The 19,844-nt window shown below is 40.9% G+C and overlaps 1 protein-coding gene across 4 annotated transcripts in view; it reads left to right on the top strand.

Moving 5' to 3' along the window:
- NLK (nemo like kinase) overlaps positions 1-19,287 on the top strand; it is a 66,972-nt gene extending 47,685 nt beyond the window's left edge. For 2 of the 4 annotated variants that reach the window (XM_037411557.1, XM_037411545.1), the window contains 7 exons: positions 547-632; positions 1,540-1,749; positions 6,063-6,164; positions 11,076-11,162; positions 12,913-13,111; positions 14,845-14,938; positions 15,475-19,287. In XM_037411557.1, coding sequence (XP_037267454.1) covers positions 547-632; positions 1,540-1,749; positions 6,063-6,164; positions 11,076-11,162; positions 12,913-13,111; positions 14,845-14,938; positions 15,475-15,529 — 833 coding nt within the window. In that variant the 3' untranslated portion in view covers positions 15,530-19,287. Of the gene's footprint in view, positions 1-546; positions 633-1,539; positions 1,750-6,062; positions 6,165-11,075; positions 11,163-12,912; positions 13,112-14,844; positions 14,945-15,474 lie in introns of all 4 variants that reach the window. The other 2 variants (XM_037411551.1, XM_037411562.1) reach the window with 2 other exon arrangements.
- Positions 19,288-19,844: the final 557 nt, after the last annotated feature.

The following is a 19,844-nucleotide window of genomic DNA, read 5'->3' as shown; positions in this document are numbered from 1 at the left end:
CTTAGCCTTGTTTTACATCATCTGCTGCTGGCACATGAGGTGTTAGTTTGAAAAAGTGTATTTAAAAAAACAAAGACGCAGGTTAGCTTGGGTTTAATCTGAGTTTATTTCTGAAGTGCAGCTGTTATCTAGGAAATTGTTAAGTTGAATTTTAGTGCTGCAGACTGGGAAACAAAGCAGTAAGAGGTGTATGTCAATATTCCAGTGTTGTGATGAGCAGAGTATCCATGTCATAACCAGGGAAATGATGTTTTGGTTTTGTTTTTTTATTTTAAAAACAAAAACAAACAAAAAAACCACACACAGGAAAAAAAAGACTACTTAAATTACTTGCTCTGTCTAGTTTATGTACTCCAAAAGTTTTATCCTTTTGTTGAGTGACTGAGTGTATACTAGAGACGGGAAGTTAGAATTGTATAAAAAATGAGCCAATGGCAAAGTCTTTGCTGATCGAGAGTTACAAGACCTTCCAGGAAAACGTTCTCAGCCTTAAACTTCTTTTAAAACAGAAAAAGGTATTTATTTTAATTTCATTTAATATTTCAGGTCTGAAATATCTACATTCTGCTGGCATTTTACATCGAGACATTAAACCAGGGAACCTACTTGTGAACAGCAACTGTGTTCTTAAGGTGCTACTTAAATTTATTGAAAATGTACATATATGTATGCTGTTCATTATAAATCAGTTGTTATTTTTAAACAAAAAACATTTAATATGAACACCTTTCCTGAAAGTCATTTAAAAAGAAAAAAATCCCACACGTTCTTTAAAAATTTTAAATGAAACAAACATCTTCCTTTCCCCTTTTCACCCTACCTCTCCCCAAATCCATGAAAGCCAGGTAGGCGTGATTCTGTCGTTGACTTGTGTGGGGCAGTTTCCTCAGGTACTGCGGCGGTGCTCAGTGTGCCAGTCACAGTAAGGGCGATACAGGATGGCCAAGGCTCCTCCATTGACTTCTCAGGCATATGAAATGTTGGAGAGCTCAGGCACGTTGTATAGCTATGCCCAATATAAAAAAAAATAACTGTGAGTTTCGTTTACACTGATTTGCTAAGCATTCTAATTGTGCAAGTTTTAGTCTGTTTTCTTAACCCTTCTGGTTCAAGACACTTCAAAATTTTCAAAGCCAAAGTGAGTAAAAGGCAGATTTTTTTTGTAACATTTTGAGGCATATAATGAACAGGTGAAACTTTATTTGGAATGTAATATTCTATACCCAGAGGTTGGCAATATATAATATTTATATTTTTTTAGTGCAAAGGTTTTAATCTTCTAGGTTATAAATATTGTAATGCCAACTAAAAATGTACTGTGATTTCAAATAAAATTGTAGAAAGTTTAAATGGATGTGGAATAAAGTAGCATAATTTCTTCCTATTCCCCTTTCCCTTTGCTTTTGCAGTTACAGCAGATTATCTGATTTATTTAAATGCTGATTTGGAATTTTCTGCTTCGTTACCAGAAGGTTACCTATTTGAAATGCATTAAGTGTTTTGGTTATTTTAATTTTTTTATTTACCTTCTCAATTTAGATTTGTGATTTTGGATTGGCCAGGGTGGAAGAATTAGATGAATCTCGTCACATGACTCAGGAAGTTGTCACTCAGTATTATCGAGCTCCAGAAATCCTGATGGGCAGCCGTCACTACAGCAATGCTATTGACATCTGGTCTGTAGGCTGTATCTTTGCAGAATTACTTGGGCGAAGAATATTGTTTCAGGCACAGAGTCCCATACAGCAGGTATAATTAAATTTCCCTTTAAAAATTTTTCTACTGCATAATTTCATGGAACCAGTTATGCTGATGCATTTTGAACCTCAGATTTGCTTTTGTTTTGCTTGGTTTACACAGAGGCAAGAAACCAAGCTACTTTGAAACACGGAAATGATCGCTTCCAGACAGTATTAAAAGTAGTGGTTATTAACATTAGCTTTTGAAATGTGTATTTTTTTGTAATCCCCTGTAATCTGCTGCAGTACCAAATCCTGCTGTAGCATTTCACTGAGATAAGGTAAAGGTGATATAGCTGGGATCAAGCTTTTCTTAACAACTAATACAAGAAAGTAGTAAGTTTTCTATCAACACATAACTGGAGATACAGTATTGGCACTTGAGCTATTTAAACTGCCAAGCAGTGGTATTGCTCAGACTGTTTCATTTTAGTAACGGTCAAGTCTGTAAGAAGGTATTGAATATTTTTTTATGCTATATAGCTGTGGCTAGGTATAAAAACATGACGTGCACCAGAATACTTCATCACCATTCCAACAGTAAGCAAGCTAATATAATATGCATTTATCTCTAATAACCTTGAAGTGCTGTTTTTACAGTAGATAGAAAATAATGTCTGCAGCAAGACACTAGAGATGGATACGTTTATACTTCTATCTAAGAGAAGGAACAAGATGTGCTGACATAAAAATGCTTATCATCAATGTTGCTAGTATTATCTATAGATTGGAAACTACATAGTGTTGAAATTATGAGGTTACATACACTGATTGTCAAGAAGTAAAACCACATTCCAAACTTTTGGTAAAGGTGACATCCCAGACTCCATTTTTCTTGTTACTTTATGCATGTAGCATTACCATGGGTTTGAGAGACATTCCCATTAGGATGCTGTTTTCAGTATTCATATATTTAAAATGTTGTGTTGTGTATGTATTTTTTCAATGCTGCGTCCTGTCTGCTGGCACCTATCATGTCACCGCAGTAGTGTTCCTAAGGAGGGACTTGCTAGTCATTCTAGACAGCACTGATGCTGTGAACATCACAAAAAGTAGGCCTCCTCCCAAAATACACCTCTCTTACCCTTGTGAAGAGACTGCAGAGGAGAAAAGCAGTAATGTAACCAGAACTGCTAGTTAAATTGACAGCTATTCTCTTGAAGTCTCAAAAATAATTTAAGATCTCCTGGTTTTCCAAACTTTGATCTCTTGCTGCACTGAAGCTAAACATGTGTCATTTCAATAGCCTTGGCTATCCTTCCTGAAATTTAAAGTGCAAAGACATTCATCAGATAACTCTAAATAGCATAATGGGGTGGGGGGTTTGAGTGGTGTTCACTTTATTAGATTGAAAAGTTTTATAAAGTTACATAGGAGTTCCTAGATCTTTTATAATCCCTGCGTAGCAATATGGTTTAAGAAGTAATCACCACATATATTTCAATTATGTTCTCAGAAACTCAGTACTGTTGGAGGGTGGATAGAGCCTATAGAAGTGCTGAGGGCTGGTCAGTGTTACGGGCTTTCCTCAAGCCTGTGCCGTGCCCCTTAGTGTGGATTGTACTCTAAAAATGCTGATCCTCTGCACCCAGGGGCATTAACCAGGACAGCAAAAACTGATGTCAGGATAGCCGTCGTCAGGCTCAAGTTTTCCTGGTAGAAAAACCCGGGAGGGAAGAGACCATTTTACAATGGACTGTACTGGAATTTTTAACTCAAATCTGTGATGAAGAAAGTGTACAAAGCTTTACGTTACAAACCAGACTGGAACTGGTGACTTTGGTATTCTAAACTTCAGATAGTATCATGTTGAAAGTGTTGACTATATCTGAGTTGCTTACTCAAGTTACAATAGCTAACTTTTGGTAAGGCTTTTATGGGATTTCTTATAAAAGTAAGAAATGAGATAATCTATGCTGAGACCTAGATAATCAGAAACACTTTCAAATACAGTATTTCCTAACAGCTCCTATTTTTGCCTTTTACTGATACTATTTAGAATAGTTAGCATTTTTGTGTGATACAGTATTTCTATTTTTCTTCAAAGATGCATTTTTACAGGTGCAGATATCAAGTTGGTTTTTGCTGTATGTCCAGAAACATTGAATGTATCTGATTTTATCTCTTAGTGGTGCAGGAAGGGTGATCTCTGACTTTCCGACCATCTGTGGGAGCAAATGCCTTTCTCTGCTTAGACCAGTCTGCACACAGTTTTGTAAAAGGCAGGTTATAGAGTGCAGAGTTTTAACCACCTTCCGAGGTTAGCCAGTTCCTCTAGTCTGATTTTGCTGATTATTATTTAATCCTCCTTCAAGATAACTGGTCACGTGCCTGAGGCATTGGGAGGGATTGGAGTGTCAGGAAGACAGGAGACGTGGGCAGACAGCGCCAGCCTAGCGCAGCCGTGTCCCAGCAGCTGCAGCACACCGAGCTGTGGCACGTGAAGGTGCGTTTCTGGCCCGTGGTGCACCAGGCTTTGACACACCGGCACGCGTGTGCGCAGGGAGGGAGCCTTGCCTGCTTCACACGTCGGTGCACCAAGGGCTGCTTGGTGCTGGGTACCGTTTTTGTGTTTCTGACTTGAGCAAGGTTTGCTGGAGCAATGAGTGCGCAGCAGCAGGAGGGGGTCGGCAGAGCGAGGCAGTCTCTAGATGCCCAGAGATGCATCGAGGTAAATGAAATCGGACCTCTCAAGGAAATGCTCCTGTGAATGTATTGGAAACATACAGGCTAAGAAAAGAGCGTTTGTATCTTGAGAAATGTTAATCGTGAACTTTCAGGGCATCATTACAAAAAATGTTTTCAGTGTTTTTTCTTGTATCCATTAGAATAAAGTGTGTGCATTTATATCCATATCTATGTATATGTAGATATAAACATATATTAGCATACCATTGCTGTGTGCTTCAGGAGTAGTTGGCTGAAAAACGTAAGTGTTTATGCAGTCTACGTGCCCTGATACACTGGTATAATTTATTAGATCACTTTTTCTATTTTGTAAATACATCAGTCTTTTATTATATCAGCACCATGTGTCTATTTCTCAATTAGATATTTTCCACATACAAAAATCCCAAGGTTTAGGATTTTTTTTTTTCCTGCCTAGTTTTCCATCTCCTTACAAATGTAGGTGCTTTGCTGTGACTCCTCTGAAGTTACACTAGCCCTGGCCACGTGTGCCAAGGCTGTGGGAGGACACGTGCCCGGTGCCCGGCCAGGCCCTTGCGTGTACCTGGAGGCACCGGGCAGCCTCGTGCTACTGCCGGGGAGTGGGGGAGAGGTGGAGCGGCACCAGCGAAGGAGTGAGGCAGTTTGGCCCGCAAACAGCACTCGCATTTCACAGTGTTACACCAACAGCCAGTGGGTGATGGTCAGGCGTACAAGGCCTGTGTAATGATGATAACGGGTTTCCTCTCAGAGGAGAGCTCTGCAGTCGCTCGCTAGCGTGGGTGGATGGCGCTCCCGAGGGAACATTTGGAACCAGGGTGCTGGCCTCACTACTGACAAGACTATTTTAAAATTTATTTATTTTGCTTGACTTATACAGGGTTTGGGTTTTTTTTGGTTGGTTTTATTCACTGAAGGAGTATATGTACACACTTTTGTAGAAATAAGGTGAAAGCTTGTCAGTCGCTTTCCAAAATGAAAAAGGTGAACGAAATCTCATTAAAGTTGAGACCAGTTTTAAATGTAGCATCATCTTTGCTCTTTTTTAGGTAGCTTTTGTTTTCTTTATAACCAGCACCACTCCTTTTCCTTTCTCTCTTTCTGGACATATTTTTATTTTTAATTATTTTTCTCACATATTGGAATTTTTTATATATTATGTTTGTACTGTAGTTCTGAGGGGTTTGGGTTTTTTCCCTTTTTCTATAGTTTTATTACTGTTGATGGCAAAATATTTTGTGCAAAGTAATTGACCTGTTTTTTGTGGGTAATTTTGTGTGGTATATTGTTATGCACTGCTGACATTCGGTTGAGAATATTTAGGTTTTAGAATGAGTGACACACCATTAACAGTACTTAAAAATTTTCTTCATGATGCAAAATTGACTTTTAAATTGCAATAAAATATTTTGCTAAACCTGTAAGCCAAAAAAGCTCCCAGCTTTTGCTAGGGCATTTTCGGTGAAATTACAAGTGTTTGTATTTGCTGTCTACTAAACATATGCATTAATATTTGTAATTTACTGTCCATAAAATAGTGGTATTGAACTGACTCATACCTTAAATGTAATTTACATTAGCTTAAGAATCTGCTATCACAGTGAAATACATTAATATATGTCTGAGACTCCAAATGTCTATGTTCTATACCTACAGCTGGATTTGATCACAGACCTGTTGGGAACACCATCGCTGGAAGCAATGAGGACGGCTTGTGAAGGCGCCAAGGCACATATACTCAGGGGTCCTCATAAACAGGTACAGCTGGAGGCTGCTGGCCTTTTCTTGCACGCGGTCCAGACAGTCCCTCAGTCAGCCCCCACAAGTTGGGATCTCCTCTGTGCAGGATACCACTGCTGCATCCTCGCGGTGTTTCACGTCTTGATTAACTCCTCGTGGTGTGTTTGTTCATAAATACTTGGTTTGGGTATTTAATCTCGAGCTGTCTCTGCCTGTAAACCGGGTTGAATTTAGCAGGAGTGGCGGTGGTGTTGCAGTGGCATGGCTCAGTGGTGGAGTTAGTCAAGCTGCTCTTGAGACAAGGTGGGTTTTCGCTAGTAAAGTGCATTTCTGGCCTTTGTCTTGTGCGTATTGTTTGCCTGGATGACACAGGTGAACGTCTCCTTTTTTGAAGCAACAGCATTTTGCTAGCTGTTTTGAATGAAGATGTTAAATATAAGTGATAATATTGGCAAAAGACATAAATTAAAATTGATAGTATAGTGCAGAAAGCCCTGGAGGGAGTCCTATACGGACAGGATCGAGAGTGATACAAGTGGAAATCACCCGTTACCCGGATCCACAAATGGAACCGTCCAGCAGCTCGTCACCAAAGGGTCCCCTCATGCACCTGTGCAGTGAGCTGGGCTGGTTGTGAAAGGCCTAACAAGATATTGAAAACTGACTTACAACACTCAACATAACCAAAGTAAAAGTTAATTAAAAAAACCCGCCAACAAACAAACCAGAGAAGAAAAGGCAGGATGACATCATCATTCTGACTGGGCAAAAAAAAGGGCAAATGAAATACACTCTTAATAGATACAAAGAAATGCTTATGCAGGAATCCATAGTGCAGTAATAAAGCAGTGTGCCTATCCAATATAGTCAGTTTTATGCTTGTTAGACAGTAAAAATTAACAAAGTTAATAACCTGTACATGTTAATACATCAGATCTTTCCAGTAGTTAAGTTTGCATCTTTATTTTCTGCATGTTGAAGGAATTTCTCAAATGGCTACTCACCACAATAGTAGTTACCATAGAAATGAGCATTGAATATATATTCTGCTCTATTATTAACATGTGGGAGTTCTGCCTCCTTGGCACTTTTGATTTACTACATCAAGTTGTCTCTATTCCATTTTATGACAGGTTTTATTCTTTTAACATTAATAATGGGAGGATTTCCTTAAGACTTTCTCTGCCACTTTTAAAACAAGTCAAGTCTACTTTTTTTTGCTGTCATGTGCTAGAAGAGTTGTAACTTTTAAGCATGTAGTCCTGCACTTTCGAGGTTTGAGATGTTTAAAAAAACTCCAAGGGTTTTATAGTGATTGAAGCTGGGAGAAATACATCCGCTGTACTTTATATATAAAAGTATGTAACAGTATCCAAATACATCCAGATACTTTATAGAATGCAAGAATGCATTGGTCTTAAATTCCGGTAATTTGATAATCGCTTGACATTTCCAAAGTGCAGTAGTTGTGCTCATGGTAGTCATAAGCAAGAACTCTGGAATGTATTTGTTAGCCTTGTTCAGTTTGTTAAACCAGGATGTTTTGTCAAGGATTGAAATGGGTAAAAGAACATCTTCGGATTTTCTAATCGCAGTGCTAAGGTTGTTCTTGCACAAGCCTCTGAAAACGTGCATCTCTTGGCCCACTGAATGATGGGAACACTCAAAAGCAACTGAGGTGAAATGGTATGAAATGTTTCCAATACAGATTTCATGTCCTGTAGCCACCGGGTCATAGGAGATCAAGTCCAAGCAGTTCTGTGTCAGTTGAGGAAAGACCCCTTCCTGCTGACGAGCGCTGAGGGGCTGCCAGCCGCTGGAGCTGGCGCGCTCGTTTGCAGCTGGGACAGAGGGGGCTGCAGCGCAACTAGTTGATTTCTTTAATGGTATTTCTCTGTTTTCAGCTCCAAGCACACTACGTGTTTGAATGTGAATTCATGGCTTTTCATCTTTTAAAATGGAGATCCTGCTGGTTATAAATAGCTAAATGTTACCAGTTTCTTAATTAATTAATAGGAAGAGAAAACCAAGCTAGAAACTGGTGATTACTTTGTCACACAAGCTATTTTTAATTGAAGTAGGTGAGCATAGTAGGAGTTAAGGGGTAAAGCATTTGGCTGCTTTATGTAAAAATAGATTAATGCATGAAGTTTCTGATTTAAAAAATCCAACACCCCACTGTGTGCTGGCATAATGAGAATTTACATACTATGTAGACTTCTTTGTCAGTTTTGTATTTAAAAATTTTTCTTCAAACTAAATTTAAGTGAATTGATGAAATTGCTTAACTGGCAGCTCTAGAAGAGGCTCACAGTGTAGGGTACGGAGCGGTTTGGGCTGCACCGGCAGTCATGTGCTGACCCACTTCTAGAAGTACAATGTGCTGGACTTCATTCCCTCCCTGTCGTGGTCCTGGCATTCTCCGGTGCGGAAGAGAGAGATCCAGCATGCTGCACCTTACTCGCTAACGGACCTGGCTGTAGCTTCCATGATAATCAAATCTTACAGAAATTCAGTGTTGACCGATTTCTTCTGCCCTTGTGAGTCCTCTTGCCAGGACTGTTTCTGATCTCTAGCTGTGGATGTGGTTGCAGTTTGCTGAGCAAATGCTGTCCCTGAAAGGTGCGTATATCCAGGTGCTCTTGGAACGGCAGCCAAGCTGCAGGCAAGGGGCATGGGTGCAGCAAAAAAAGTGCATCCTTCTCCTGCATTGGGTGGATGCAGCAGCTGCTCCAAGTAAGGAACATAATCGTGTTTGTCTACCCCAGTATGTGGATGAAACCTACTTAATGACGGTGCTTGGATGGCAGTGCTTTTTTGTGTAGACGGTACTTACTAATTAGAAAAATCGTATGAAGTTACCAAATATTCCAGCTTTCTATTCTATAGACTGCACTTAGGAACGAAGGCTGAGAAGTTCTCGGTGCTGTATTTGGTAGTCCAGGGTTAACTCAGAATGATGTCACTGTGGAGGTGTAATTTTTATATATACTGACAAATTAACAGCAACTAAATAACTTATATTCCTTTGCTTTGTTAAACAGGTAGAAGCAGCAGATGGCTGCCAAATACTAGCATCGCAGAGCAGTTACAGGTCTGAGTAGAGTTAGTGCGGTGCTGGAAATCCTGGGGGTCGTGCAGAGTTTGTCAGTGAGCACTGCCCCATAAATACGCGCGCTAGCTTTCAATCGATTTGTTGTAGCGATGTGTTAGTCATTTCTGTCAGCCGGCTAGTTTATTCTTCCCACATCTCAATAGTAATTAATCACGGACGCGAGTGAGGCACTCTGTGTAATTCTTCCTGCCCTGATGGCTCCTCCCAGCACCTGCACTCACTAGCTAATGAATGCGATTTGTGTTTGCATGGGAAGAATACAGAGGTGTGGGTATGTGGCTGCGCGTGTATGCGATGGTTTATTTCCTTTAAAAAAAAAATTTAAAAAATCTGGGAGTATCGGACTTGGAAGTAACAGCCTCCATGGTAGGAATTCTCTTTGCCAGCAGCTTAATACCTGTGGGCTTCTTTTTTCCTTTGGTTGGGTTTTTTGGTTTCTTTTTTCAATAGTTTGTGGTTTTGTTTTCTTCTAAGTGTGAAAATTCAGAATTCCTTTCCCCATATTACTCTTCCCCCCCCCCCCTTCACTTTAGAGGAGTAGCTGTTCACTTCTTTTGCAACACTTCGTTTACTTCAAAGACTAAGGGTAGTGCATTCTACTGCAATTGTTTAAGCTAAATAGGAATAGGAATAATGTCAATTAAGCAGGAAAATATTTTACTTGATTTTGGAAACTGACATTGTTGTGGCTTTTAAAAAAAATAAAAAAATATTTGAAGCTTGTTCCAGAGAGTCTAGGATATAGCTAATGCTTTAAAATTAATGGCATGTAACGTTAGCTTTACCATTGATTAATTTTTCCATTTTGGGCAGTACTTCAGGCTGTACTTCTTCCCGCACGTTAGGAATGTGGGGAGGGGTTTGTCTTCACTTTTTACTACCTTAGTGTTAACATTTAATTCCAGAGCCACAGGAGGCTCTCGAGCAGGAGAGTGCGTGCAGTTAATTCTCAAATGGCAGCCTTACAGGTCCCAGCTGTGGCTTCACACCCGCAGCGGCGGGGTCCTGGCTCTCTGTGGCAGGTGCCCCATGCCTCCCGTGCCCACCCGTGCCCCCGCTGCCCCGGTCCATCCCGCCTGCTTCCCCCGCGGGGGGTGTGCCGCCGCCTTTGGCACCCCAGCCCCAGCTGGGACCCTGGAGCGGGCAGGCTGGCGGGAGGGAGGTGTCTGTCTGTAGGGCTGCTTGTGTGGCGCTTCCCAGAGCAAAAATGTGCTGCTGCCACCAACGTCTGGGTGGCTCCACCGGTTCTTTAAGCGTGCGGCTCATGGCCAAGTACCGCACTGTAAAACGGTTCCCTGAACCCCCTCCCTCCTGCCCCAGCCTCCAGGCCCTAGAGGCTGGCCTCCATCGCCCTCTGACATGCCGAGTGCCTGCGGCCGCCCTGACCATACTGGCTGTCACTGTTGGTTACATATGGATCACCCGGGTGAGGAAAAGCAAAATAATCCATCATTTGGCAGTGATTGAGATTGGAAAAATGAGATGCTGGAAATGATGTGGTTTATCAAATCCCTGAGCAGCTACAGCCTAAAGTGGTGTCAATATAGAAAAATAAATAAATAAAATATAGCTTTGTTCAGGGACTACTTCTGAACTAATGAAAAAAAAAATAATCAATTAGATCTCTTGTTACTATTGCTGGGGTTTATAATAGTGATTATTGTCTTGTTGGAAAGTGTTAGGTAGTGTGTGTCCTTTTTAACAAGAAGTTTGTCCTTGGTAACTAGAAAACAACGTGTGCTGTAACTGTTTTCTTGCTGATGGATCTGACAGGACAACTATCTGTACTCTTCTTTCTCCCATTTCCCCTACAGCCATCCCTTCCTGTCCTATATACACTTTCCAGTCAAGCTACACATGAAGCAGTTCATCTCCTTTGCAGAATGTTGGTCTTTGATCCAGTAAGTATGATTTTAAATTATTTCTAATACTTTCAACACTTTTTGTCGCCTGCTGCTTAAATGAGTATTTTAAGTAAAGGACGCTTTAACTGGTGTTCTTCTACATTGCATTTCAGTACCTACGGTCTGTAAACCACTTAGAAGTATCATCTTATAATTGGTCAGTTTCCCCCTGGAATGGGGGGTTTGCATTTAAAATCTTGTGGCCTTTTGAAGAAAGCTACGACAGAGTGAGAAAGATGAGGGTGTTGATGAATCACGCTATCTTTTCCTAGCTAGGTGTAGGTAGCAGAACATGAGATACTTTGATGCAGTTCTAATTAGAGATGCGTGGGTGTTCATGGTCTTGCAACATACAAGAAGTTCCTTCTGCAGCCGCACAGTCACATAACAGGATCTTTTTTTCCACTGAGCATGTTTTTCTGATGAAAATGTGCTGTGGTGGATTTTGGATTTCATCTCTTGGGCATACTCTAGAAAATTGTCTCTAGAAAATCTGATACCTGAATTGACGATCTTAATTATTTCATTCTTACAGAAAAAACACTTAACATTTCAGATGAAAAATAGACAGATGAACAGCAAGGGAGGAAGCTTGTAATTGATAATGTATTCAGGAGGCAGTATGTTTTGATTATTTTTTTAAACCTTAAGATCACTCTACTGAACAAAAAGATCAAAATGTTAAATCATAGCTTCCACGTAATCAGACTTATTTTTTTTTCCTTTCCAACTTCCTCAACACTTAGAATGCTGTTATTTCATATTTAAATAAATGTGGTTTTATTTTTTTAAAGAATCAGGACAATTCTTTAGAACAGGTGCTTTTAATTTCATCCAAAAAAATATCCTGGGAATTGGGAAACTTGGGTTTTATTTCAGGCTGTGCCACTGCTTTTGCTCTGTATCTTTGAGCAAGTAACTTCTGTTTGTGGGTTGGGTTGGGTTGGGTTGGGTTGGGTTTTTTTAATTCACCTGTAACACCAGATTTCATTACACCCGGACTTTGCAGTAGCACTTCTGTCTGCAGCTCTTTGGGAGCAGATAGTGTTCTTCTTTGTGTATGGGATGATGTTGGACACCTAGAGACTGAGCACTTTACTTGGGTTACGCACAAAAAAAGCCGTAGTAATGTGGAAGTAGACTTTGTGATTTAAACCACAGCTCTGACCTGCTTCTTCCCTGCATTTCCCTCAGCACTTGTTTTCTGAAACTTGAAGTGTTCCAAAGTGTTTCTGAGAACACCAGATTCCATATCCTGAATTACTCTTGTTACCAGTGATGCTTAAAGTTGTGTTTTACTTTAAAATGTACTGAAGGACGTATGAAAACGTTTTGCAGTGTGTGGACCTGCAGAATGCCATATTTGCTAACATTACATTATTTGGGTTTATTTTGTTTTATTGTAGGAGTCATAATTTCTGGAGAAATAAACTGGAGAAAGTAATTATTGAAAAATATATTTTGAAAAACCACATTAGCAGCATTTTCTGTCATTAGCTATAGCACAGAAAGGTCAATGTCATCTCAGCAATGCTGCTTGTTTTTGAGTAAAACATTCCCCCTAGTGGCACTGCTCGCAGGTCTGAAGTGTTTTCTGACATGAACTAATTTGTTAACGTGATTAGGGGTTATAAAACAATTTTGAATTAAGTGATGAGTAAGAATTCTTTTAGACTGTTTCAATACCTCTGAAAATATCCTAACTATTTTTTTAATTATTTTCTTTTCTTTAAATGCAATATTTCAGTCCAAAAGAATATCTGCTAAGGATGCCTTAGCTCACCCATATCTCGATGAAGGGCGGTTGCGATACCACACCTGTATGTGTAAATGTTGTTTTTCCACATCTACTGGAAGAGTTTATACTAGTGATTTTGAACCCATCACTAATCCCAAATTTGATGACACTTTTGAAAAGAACCTCAGTTCCGTTCGGCAGGTTAAAGGTGAGTAGCAGTTAACCTTTGTGTCTGCATTGATCTTCCTGCTCCAGCATGTAGTAGTATGTGGTGAGGATGTGCGGTCCGGATGCATACACTGACCCATGGGGGTTTTCCTTTTAGGTATTTTTTCATAGTAGATACTGGAAATAATTTCATTAAAAGCACAGAATTGCTTGTAAATGTTCTGACGTAGTGTAATATCACAGGCATTAGCTGGCATGAAGTCTGTTGGTTTCAGACCTTAATAATATTCTTCTCTGCTGTCAGTGGCCCCCGTGCTGCTCGTTCTTTTGTTGAAGGATTGCATGGGGGGGAAGGGAAATCACTGTTGCTGCCTTTTCGGGGTACGAGGTGTTACCTTGATAGCTGTGCTGCAGAATGGGTCAGCATCATCAGCTAACTGCAGCTGAGCAGGCTCATAGTTCTGCTGCTTCGTTTCCTCTGACCCGTCACAGCCTGCTCGCGCTGAAACGTCCACGGCAGGTGCCTTCGCAGAGCTGCTGGCACGAGCTGTGCCGCTGGGTGCGCTGGGTGCTGCTGGGCAGAGCCGAGGGCGCGCGCCGGGGCTTGGCGGGCTGTGGCGAGGAGCATCGCTCCTGGGGCCTGGAAGAGGAAGCTCCTGCTGCAGGTGGTTACTAAATGCCAGCAGTGGCTCTGTGGCACTGGAGGTCTGAAGTCTGATTCCATCGTAGCAAACAAGCCGTAAAGCAGACTTGGTTTCTTGTGACATGGGTCCCAGCTGGGAAGGCAGTCCTTTCGCGAGAGCAACGTGGGGTGAGAAGCAGTAGTAGGGATCTAGGTTCTGCTTGTTGGCAGCTCAAGTAACTCCAGAGAAGAGGGAGAAGAAATGTGTTACCTCAGCAGTTTCCAACAAACAGTTCCGCCATTTGGGACAGAAACACACCATGATGTTGCCATGATAATGTGACTTAGCTCAGATATATCCTGAACCGGTAATTCTGAAATTCACATTTATAGCTCATACAAGTTCACGTCGGGCGGTTTCTTTTTATCCCGTTCTCCTTCCCGTTTCCCTCCCCTTTGGCCATTGCCCTCCAGCGCTGTGCAGATCCGCTGCCTTCTCTGAAGTCTGTTGTTACAGATGCTGCCTCTGAAGTTTGCTGGCAGCAGTGCTGCTTGCCATCGCGGTGCTGGCAGCCACCGCTGCTGTGACGGAGGAGCAGCCCGCTGCCGAACTGCCAGGCTCTCCTTTTCAGGGGGTGAGGGGTGCACCCGTGTGTGTGAGAACATGTTTTGTCTGGCAACTGTACACAGAGTTCCTCTTTCCTTATGGAAACCGACTTTCTCGGTTTAATCTTCTCAAACGGCAGTTTTGTGCTTGCTGGTAGTAACTGAGCTCATCAGTCAGCCTGGACTGAGTAACAGAACCGTGTTCTCGGTATTTGCAGTTCAAGTTGAGAATTCTTTGTTTTTCAGAAAGTTGTACCCTAAAATTGGGATTTAATCTATAAGTGGTTATCATCAGTTTGGTATTATAGTGGTGGTTAGGGGTTTATTTTGTATAAATTTATTTCGGTATGCAGATAAGAGTTCTGTCTGAATTTGTGCTATGAGGTGTGGCATCAGATCAGGTTTAGGGAAGCTGGAGTTCTTTTATCCTCACTAAAATGGACCTTCGGTCAGGGAAGCTGCATTTTCCTCCAGCAGACATTGCATTTTCTTGAAGCAAACAGTGTTAATGGTATGGTGGTTTTTTATTTTTCTCCTATGTACAGAAATAATTCATCAGTTCATTTTGGAACAGCAGAAAGGAAACAGAGTGCCTCTCTGCATCAACCCTCAGTCTGCTGCTTTTAAGAGCTTTATTAGGTAACTGTATGTAATCACATCTGATATTAATTCACATTTATTAGTAGTACAGAATTCACACATCCAAAATGTTTTCTGTCTTAAATTTCTGAGAGTAGGAAAGGCCTGTAGATAACTTCTTGCAAAAAACCCCCAGCATGTAGGGTTACATTTTTTAACATGTATTATGAATTCGTCTAGAATTTAAGTAAAATGTGCAGAAGCTTCAAGTAATGTTTTTGCTTAAAAGCACAGAAGTCAGACTAAAAATCAGAACCGAAATGGTGACAAGCTGAATTTTCATTGTAGAGTTGCACTGTAAAAACATTCCAAGGAATGACTGATAGATGAGAAATGATTTAAAAAAATAAGTAGACAAAGCATAGGAATTATGTGTTGTCGGTGGTGGTCACGGTTGGTCTTGGGGTGGTTTTGGTTGGGTTTGGTGGGTTTCGGTTTTGTTTTCCTTGACTTGTTTGCTTATGGTCCAGCATTAACTTTTTTGTCCGTTAGCTATTGCAAATGAACACTGATTTTCTCTATCACCTGCATTCTAGTTCCACGGTTGCTCAACCATCTGAGATGCCGCCATCTCCATTGGTTTGGGAATAAAGTGGAAGATAATATACTACTGAAGATGTAATGTAGCTTTCCACTGGAGTCTGGGATTTGCAATTCTGGAGGTTAATCATGCTTGTACTGTAATTTTACTAATGAAGTTTTAAATTAACAACCACTACTTGTACAATATGAATAATATTTAGAAATGTACTAGACTTTTAATCTTGTAAAGTGGTTGTGCTTTTAGAAGAAAATATTTTACCCAGAGTTGCACGTGTTTTATGAATTCTAGTGCAGCTGTGATGGCTCAGCTCAGAACAAACAGAATTGAACCAAATTTGGGGAGGTTTTTTTCTTTTTTCTTTTTTCTTTTTTTTTATTGAAGTGAGATTGTACAAAAAGATAGACATACATTTTGATATTGAGCCATTCCTGAAGATTTTGGGTTTTCTAAAGCTAAGGAATACAGAAAACTTGACTGCGACCAATCATGAAGTCACATCAGATGACAGTGACCAAGGACATGGGCATGTCACCTGATGATCAAATCCTATATATAGCTTCTCACTAGAGCTGTGATGGTGATGTGTGCTGTTCTAAAATCAAATGTTGTGAGTAGAGAGAATGAGTTTGTGACTAGGAGAGACTAAACTTCTGTTTCCTTACCCAGTATAAATATATATATATATTTAATCTATTTTTATTAGAAGTTTTTCTGCTCTTTCTTACATAAAACCCCCCAGCATGCATCTTCTGTGTGTGTAAATAATTCCATTTATGGGCTAATTTCAGAGATCCCTGACATCATTGCTGTATAGAGAGAAACTAGCTTGCACATTTTAGGTCTGTGAAATTTTGTGAGAACTTTTTCCTGCACTGGACAGTTGAGAAAAAAAAAAAAAAAAAAAAAAAGAAAAGGAAAAAAAAAGCACATAGGGAATTACGTTAATTGTGTTCGTGTCTTTAGGCAAAGCTGTGGAAGTCTTGAAATGTCACAGTAGTAAATAACTTTTATTACTTTTTGGCTAATTCTTTTTCTGTTGGAACACTGAATTCTGTGCATATGTATATATGAACACAAATTGAAGGCCTCTACCTCCTGGAGTATACAACTTGGTTTGTTTACCTCCACATGATTTTTTTTTTTTTTTTTTTAAGTTCAGTGTGGAGACTTGAAACTTGAATGTCCCTTCCAATTTTTATATTTAAAACAAGACTAGAAAATTGAAGACTGTTTTTCACCTGTACAAAGAAATACTAAAGGGTGGTCTTAAAATCTGAGCATTGGTCTGGAGAAAAACCGTGGTGTTTGTTATGGACAATTAACTGTTAAAGTTATTGTAAGTTATCTGTATTTAGCAGAGTATTTTCAACAAGAGTGATCTGAGCTGAAATTGGAGACTATTAGTAAGTTATGTTTGGAAGTTTTAACTTCAATGAAGTAATTATTTGCTGTGAAAGAGACAAACATTGAATAACTGAACAAAGATGGTGCAATATCTTTGTTTTTTATGAGGCTCCTGAGAATAAAACCAACTGAAACATTTCAATTCACTTGAATGAGAAACATGTTTAATTAAAAGAGCCCAAGAAGACACTGGTATGAAAGGTAAAATCTCAGAGGTTGGTCAGTTAATGTGGCACACTTGCTGGTCACTTTGTAAAATGTAGATTTGAAGTACAGTGGTGAAAACATTAAATGTGACATTTGAAAAAGAAGTGGTGTTATCTTTATTTCCTGTCTGATCTCCCACCTTTATTTAAGAATAAGTTGTTACAATCCTGATTAAGTACTGTCTAAAAGAATACAAGTAAAAAGACTTTATAACATCTTGTTTTGGGCATGGTTTTGATTTTTACACACACACACGTATACATATATATATGCATATTTGTGCACATATATATGACTTCTTCAATAAAAAATTTATTCTTCAAGTTTGATCCTAGATAAAGGCAAACCTTGCTGATAAATCAAAACAAGCAATTGACTTGCACTTTATTGGGAGGTTGAAAGACATCCAGTCCAGTATGGATTTTACTTCATTTGCAAAGTGCATGTTATTTTTTTCAGCACGAACGCTTTCACTGTTTTCTCTAGTCCCAACGCAAAGAACCCAACATGCAGTGGCACTGCAGAATATGCCTGAAAATGTTCATGTTTTGTGGGTGTGACCTTTTTACAGATTGAACTATAAACTGTATGAACCTTTTTTAAACAAGCCGAACTATATAGTTCAAGCCTCAGGACCTCACAAGAAATAAACTGATAAGCCTCCTTAGCATGTGCTCTCTTCCCAGGGCTGGCACGGAGATCGTGGCTCATGTACATGCCTTGTCTGCAAACCTCTTCTTAAAAGTCTCCCTGCTATTACGGGCTAAATTTTTAACCTGTTTTAGAACTAGTGATGGTGGTGTCATTCATTATTGATTCACGGTTGTCTATTCTGAACTAGCTGCCATTAATTCACTGCCGTTTTTACTTAGTCTGCTCGCTAGATTCTCCTTCAGCGCGAGGCTGCAGCGCAGACGGCGGCTCACTTGCTGGGTCCTCTCATTTTGACACACCGTCTGTCAGGATGTGAGCACGCAGTGACACAACTGGCAAAGCCCACTTTGTGCATCAGTGTATTTTTTGGAGCTCATTGCTGGAGGTCCGTGGGTTAATCTCGTTGGTAAACATAAAAAGAATAAAATGTCTTTTGGACGTTTACCTTTCAGAGTGTCTTCATACGAATGTGGGCAAGGCACTGTGCAGAACGAGTAACTAAACCGGGCACAAACGTGTAACAAAAATTGTGTGTGCAAATATATATATATATAAAAAACGATTATGGTAATATTTTCTGTAGCCTCAACTGCATTTTACATGTTTAATGTAAATCAATTACAATGAAAGTGAGACCTCAGGAGCTGTCAAAGCCGACAAAGACAGTTCCATTTCTAAAGCGAACGCACATGTGTATGCACCCAGAGTGATCTAAGCGTGAGGTCATCCAGGGAGCTGCTTTCTTGCCCAATGAGGTTTAAATCGAGCTTGCAGTTTTCAGAGTTGCATTTTAATCAGTTTTAAGCTTTGTTGATATCAATGTCAAACGAATTACAGATTCTAATCCTAAGTTTTAAGCTCTCTAAATATAGCTTCTGCATCTCCTTTTATTACTCGTGCCTTGAGAAGAGTACAGAAGTAGCGAGTGCAAAGAATAACTGCAAAACTATTCACAAATTGTCAAAGGAACATCCAAATAGTAGGCGGCCTACTCTCTTTGCGTGTACATCTTGAAGGTGATGCAAAGGAGCTAAACGAGATCAGCTGTGGAAAAGTAAATTGCTAAAATCCATTTCCCCATGTATGGTGAAATAGCATTGACGGATTCAAATCAATTCATTTATGAAAGTTACGAAGTGCTTTTCTCCTTCAGCCAATTTGTTAGCAGCATATTTGGGACTTTACTGTTTGACCTGCTGGGAGTGTACGAATGCTCACCTGATCGGACTGACGGTTTTAATATTTACTGGGTAGCAACTTTTCTAATCATCTTTTATACCCTTTATTTGTTTTAGTAACGGAGTATCGTGAGATCCTTGGACTGTTTGTTCTTTGTAACTTTTTAAAATTCTTCTGTCAAGTATAACTTGATAGGAAATTCTGTTCACTGTACTTCTGTAATCCTGCTCAGGTATGGTTACTTTAAAACTGTTTGTGACATTGCTAAATGGGGGAAACTGGAATCCAAGCAGATAATTGATACATAATCTGCGTGTACACCTTGGACAACTTCTGTGCTCAATAAAGGATGGAATCAGACCCACTGAATTACCTGGTTATGCTGTAACGTGATGCGGTGACAGAGCGCTGTCGACCGGGGCTGACTCAGCAGCGGAAGGCACGGTAGTACCGGGAAAGAATCCGCGTGTCCTCCAGCTGGGTCCTGGATGCAGAGTTCAGAGAACGGCGCCGTGGGGCCGTAGCGGGCCGCGCTGCAGAGGACGGGCCAGAACCGGCGGCGGAGGTGGCAGTTCACGTCGGGGCTGCCGGCCCTGGCCGAGGCGTGGCAGCTGCGGCAGAGCACGGTAACGGCGGGGGGGCAGGGGGCGGCCCGGCCTTCCTCCTCCTCCTCCTCCTCCTCCTCCTCCGCCCCCCCCCCCGCTGTGGTGGCTCTCGCAGCCGCCCTGCAGCGCGGGCGCGGGGCCCGGTTGTGGGCGGGGCCCGGTTGTGGGCGGGGCCCGGTTGTGGGCGGGGCCCGGTTGTGGGCGGGGCCCGGTTGTGGGCGGGGCCCGGTTGTGGGCGGGGCCCGGTTGTGGGCGGGGCCCGGTTGTGGGCGGGGCCCGGTTGTGGGCGGGGCCCGGTTGTGGGCGGGGCCCG

This window comes from Falco rusticolus, chromosome 1, assembly GCF_015220075.1.
Source record: "Falco rusticolus isolate bFalRus1 chromosome 1, bFalRus1.pri, whole genome shotgun sequence".
Taxonomy (NCBI): Eukaryota; Metazoa; Chordata; class Aves; order Falconiformes; family Falconidae; genus Falco; species Falco rusticolus.
The sequence above is the reverse complement of the archived record's forward strand: the minus strand, read 5'-3'. Positions and strand labels throughout refer to the sequence as shown.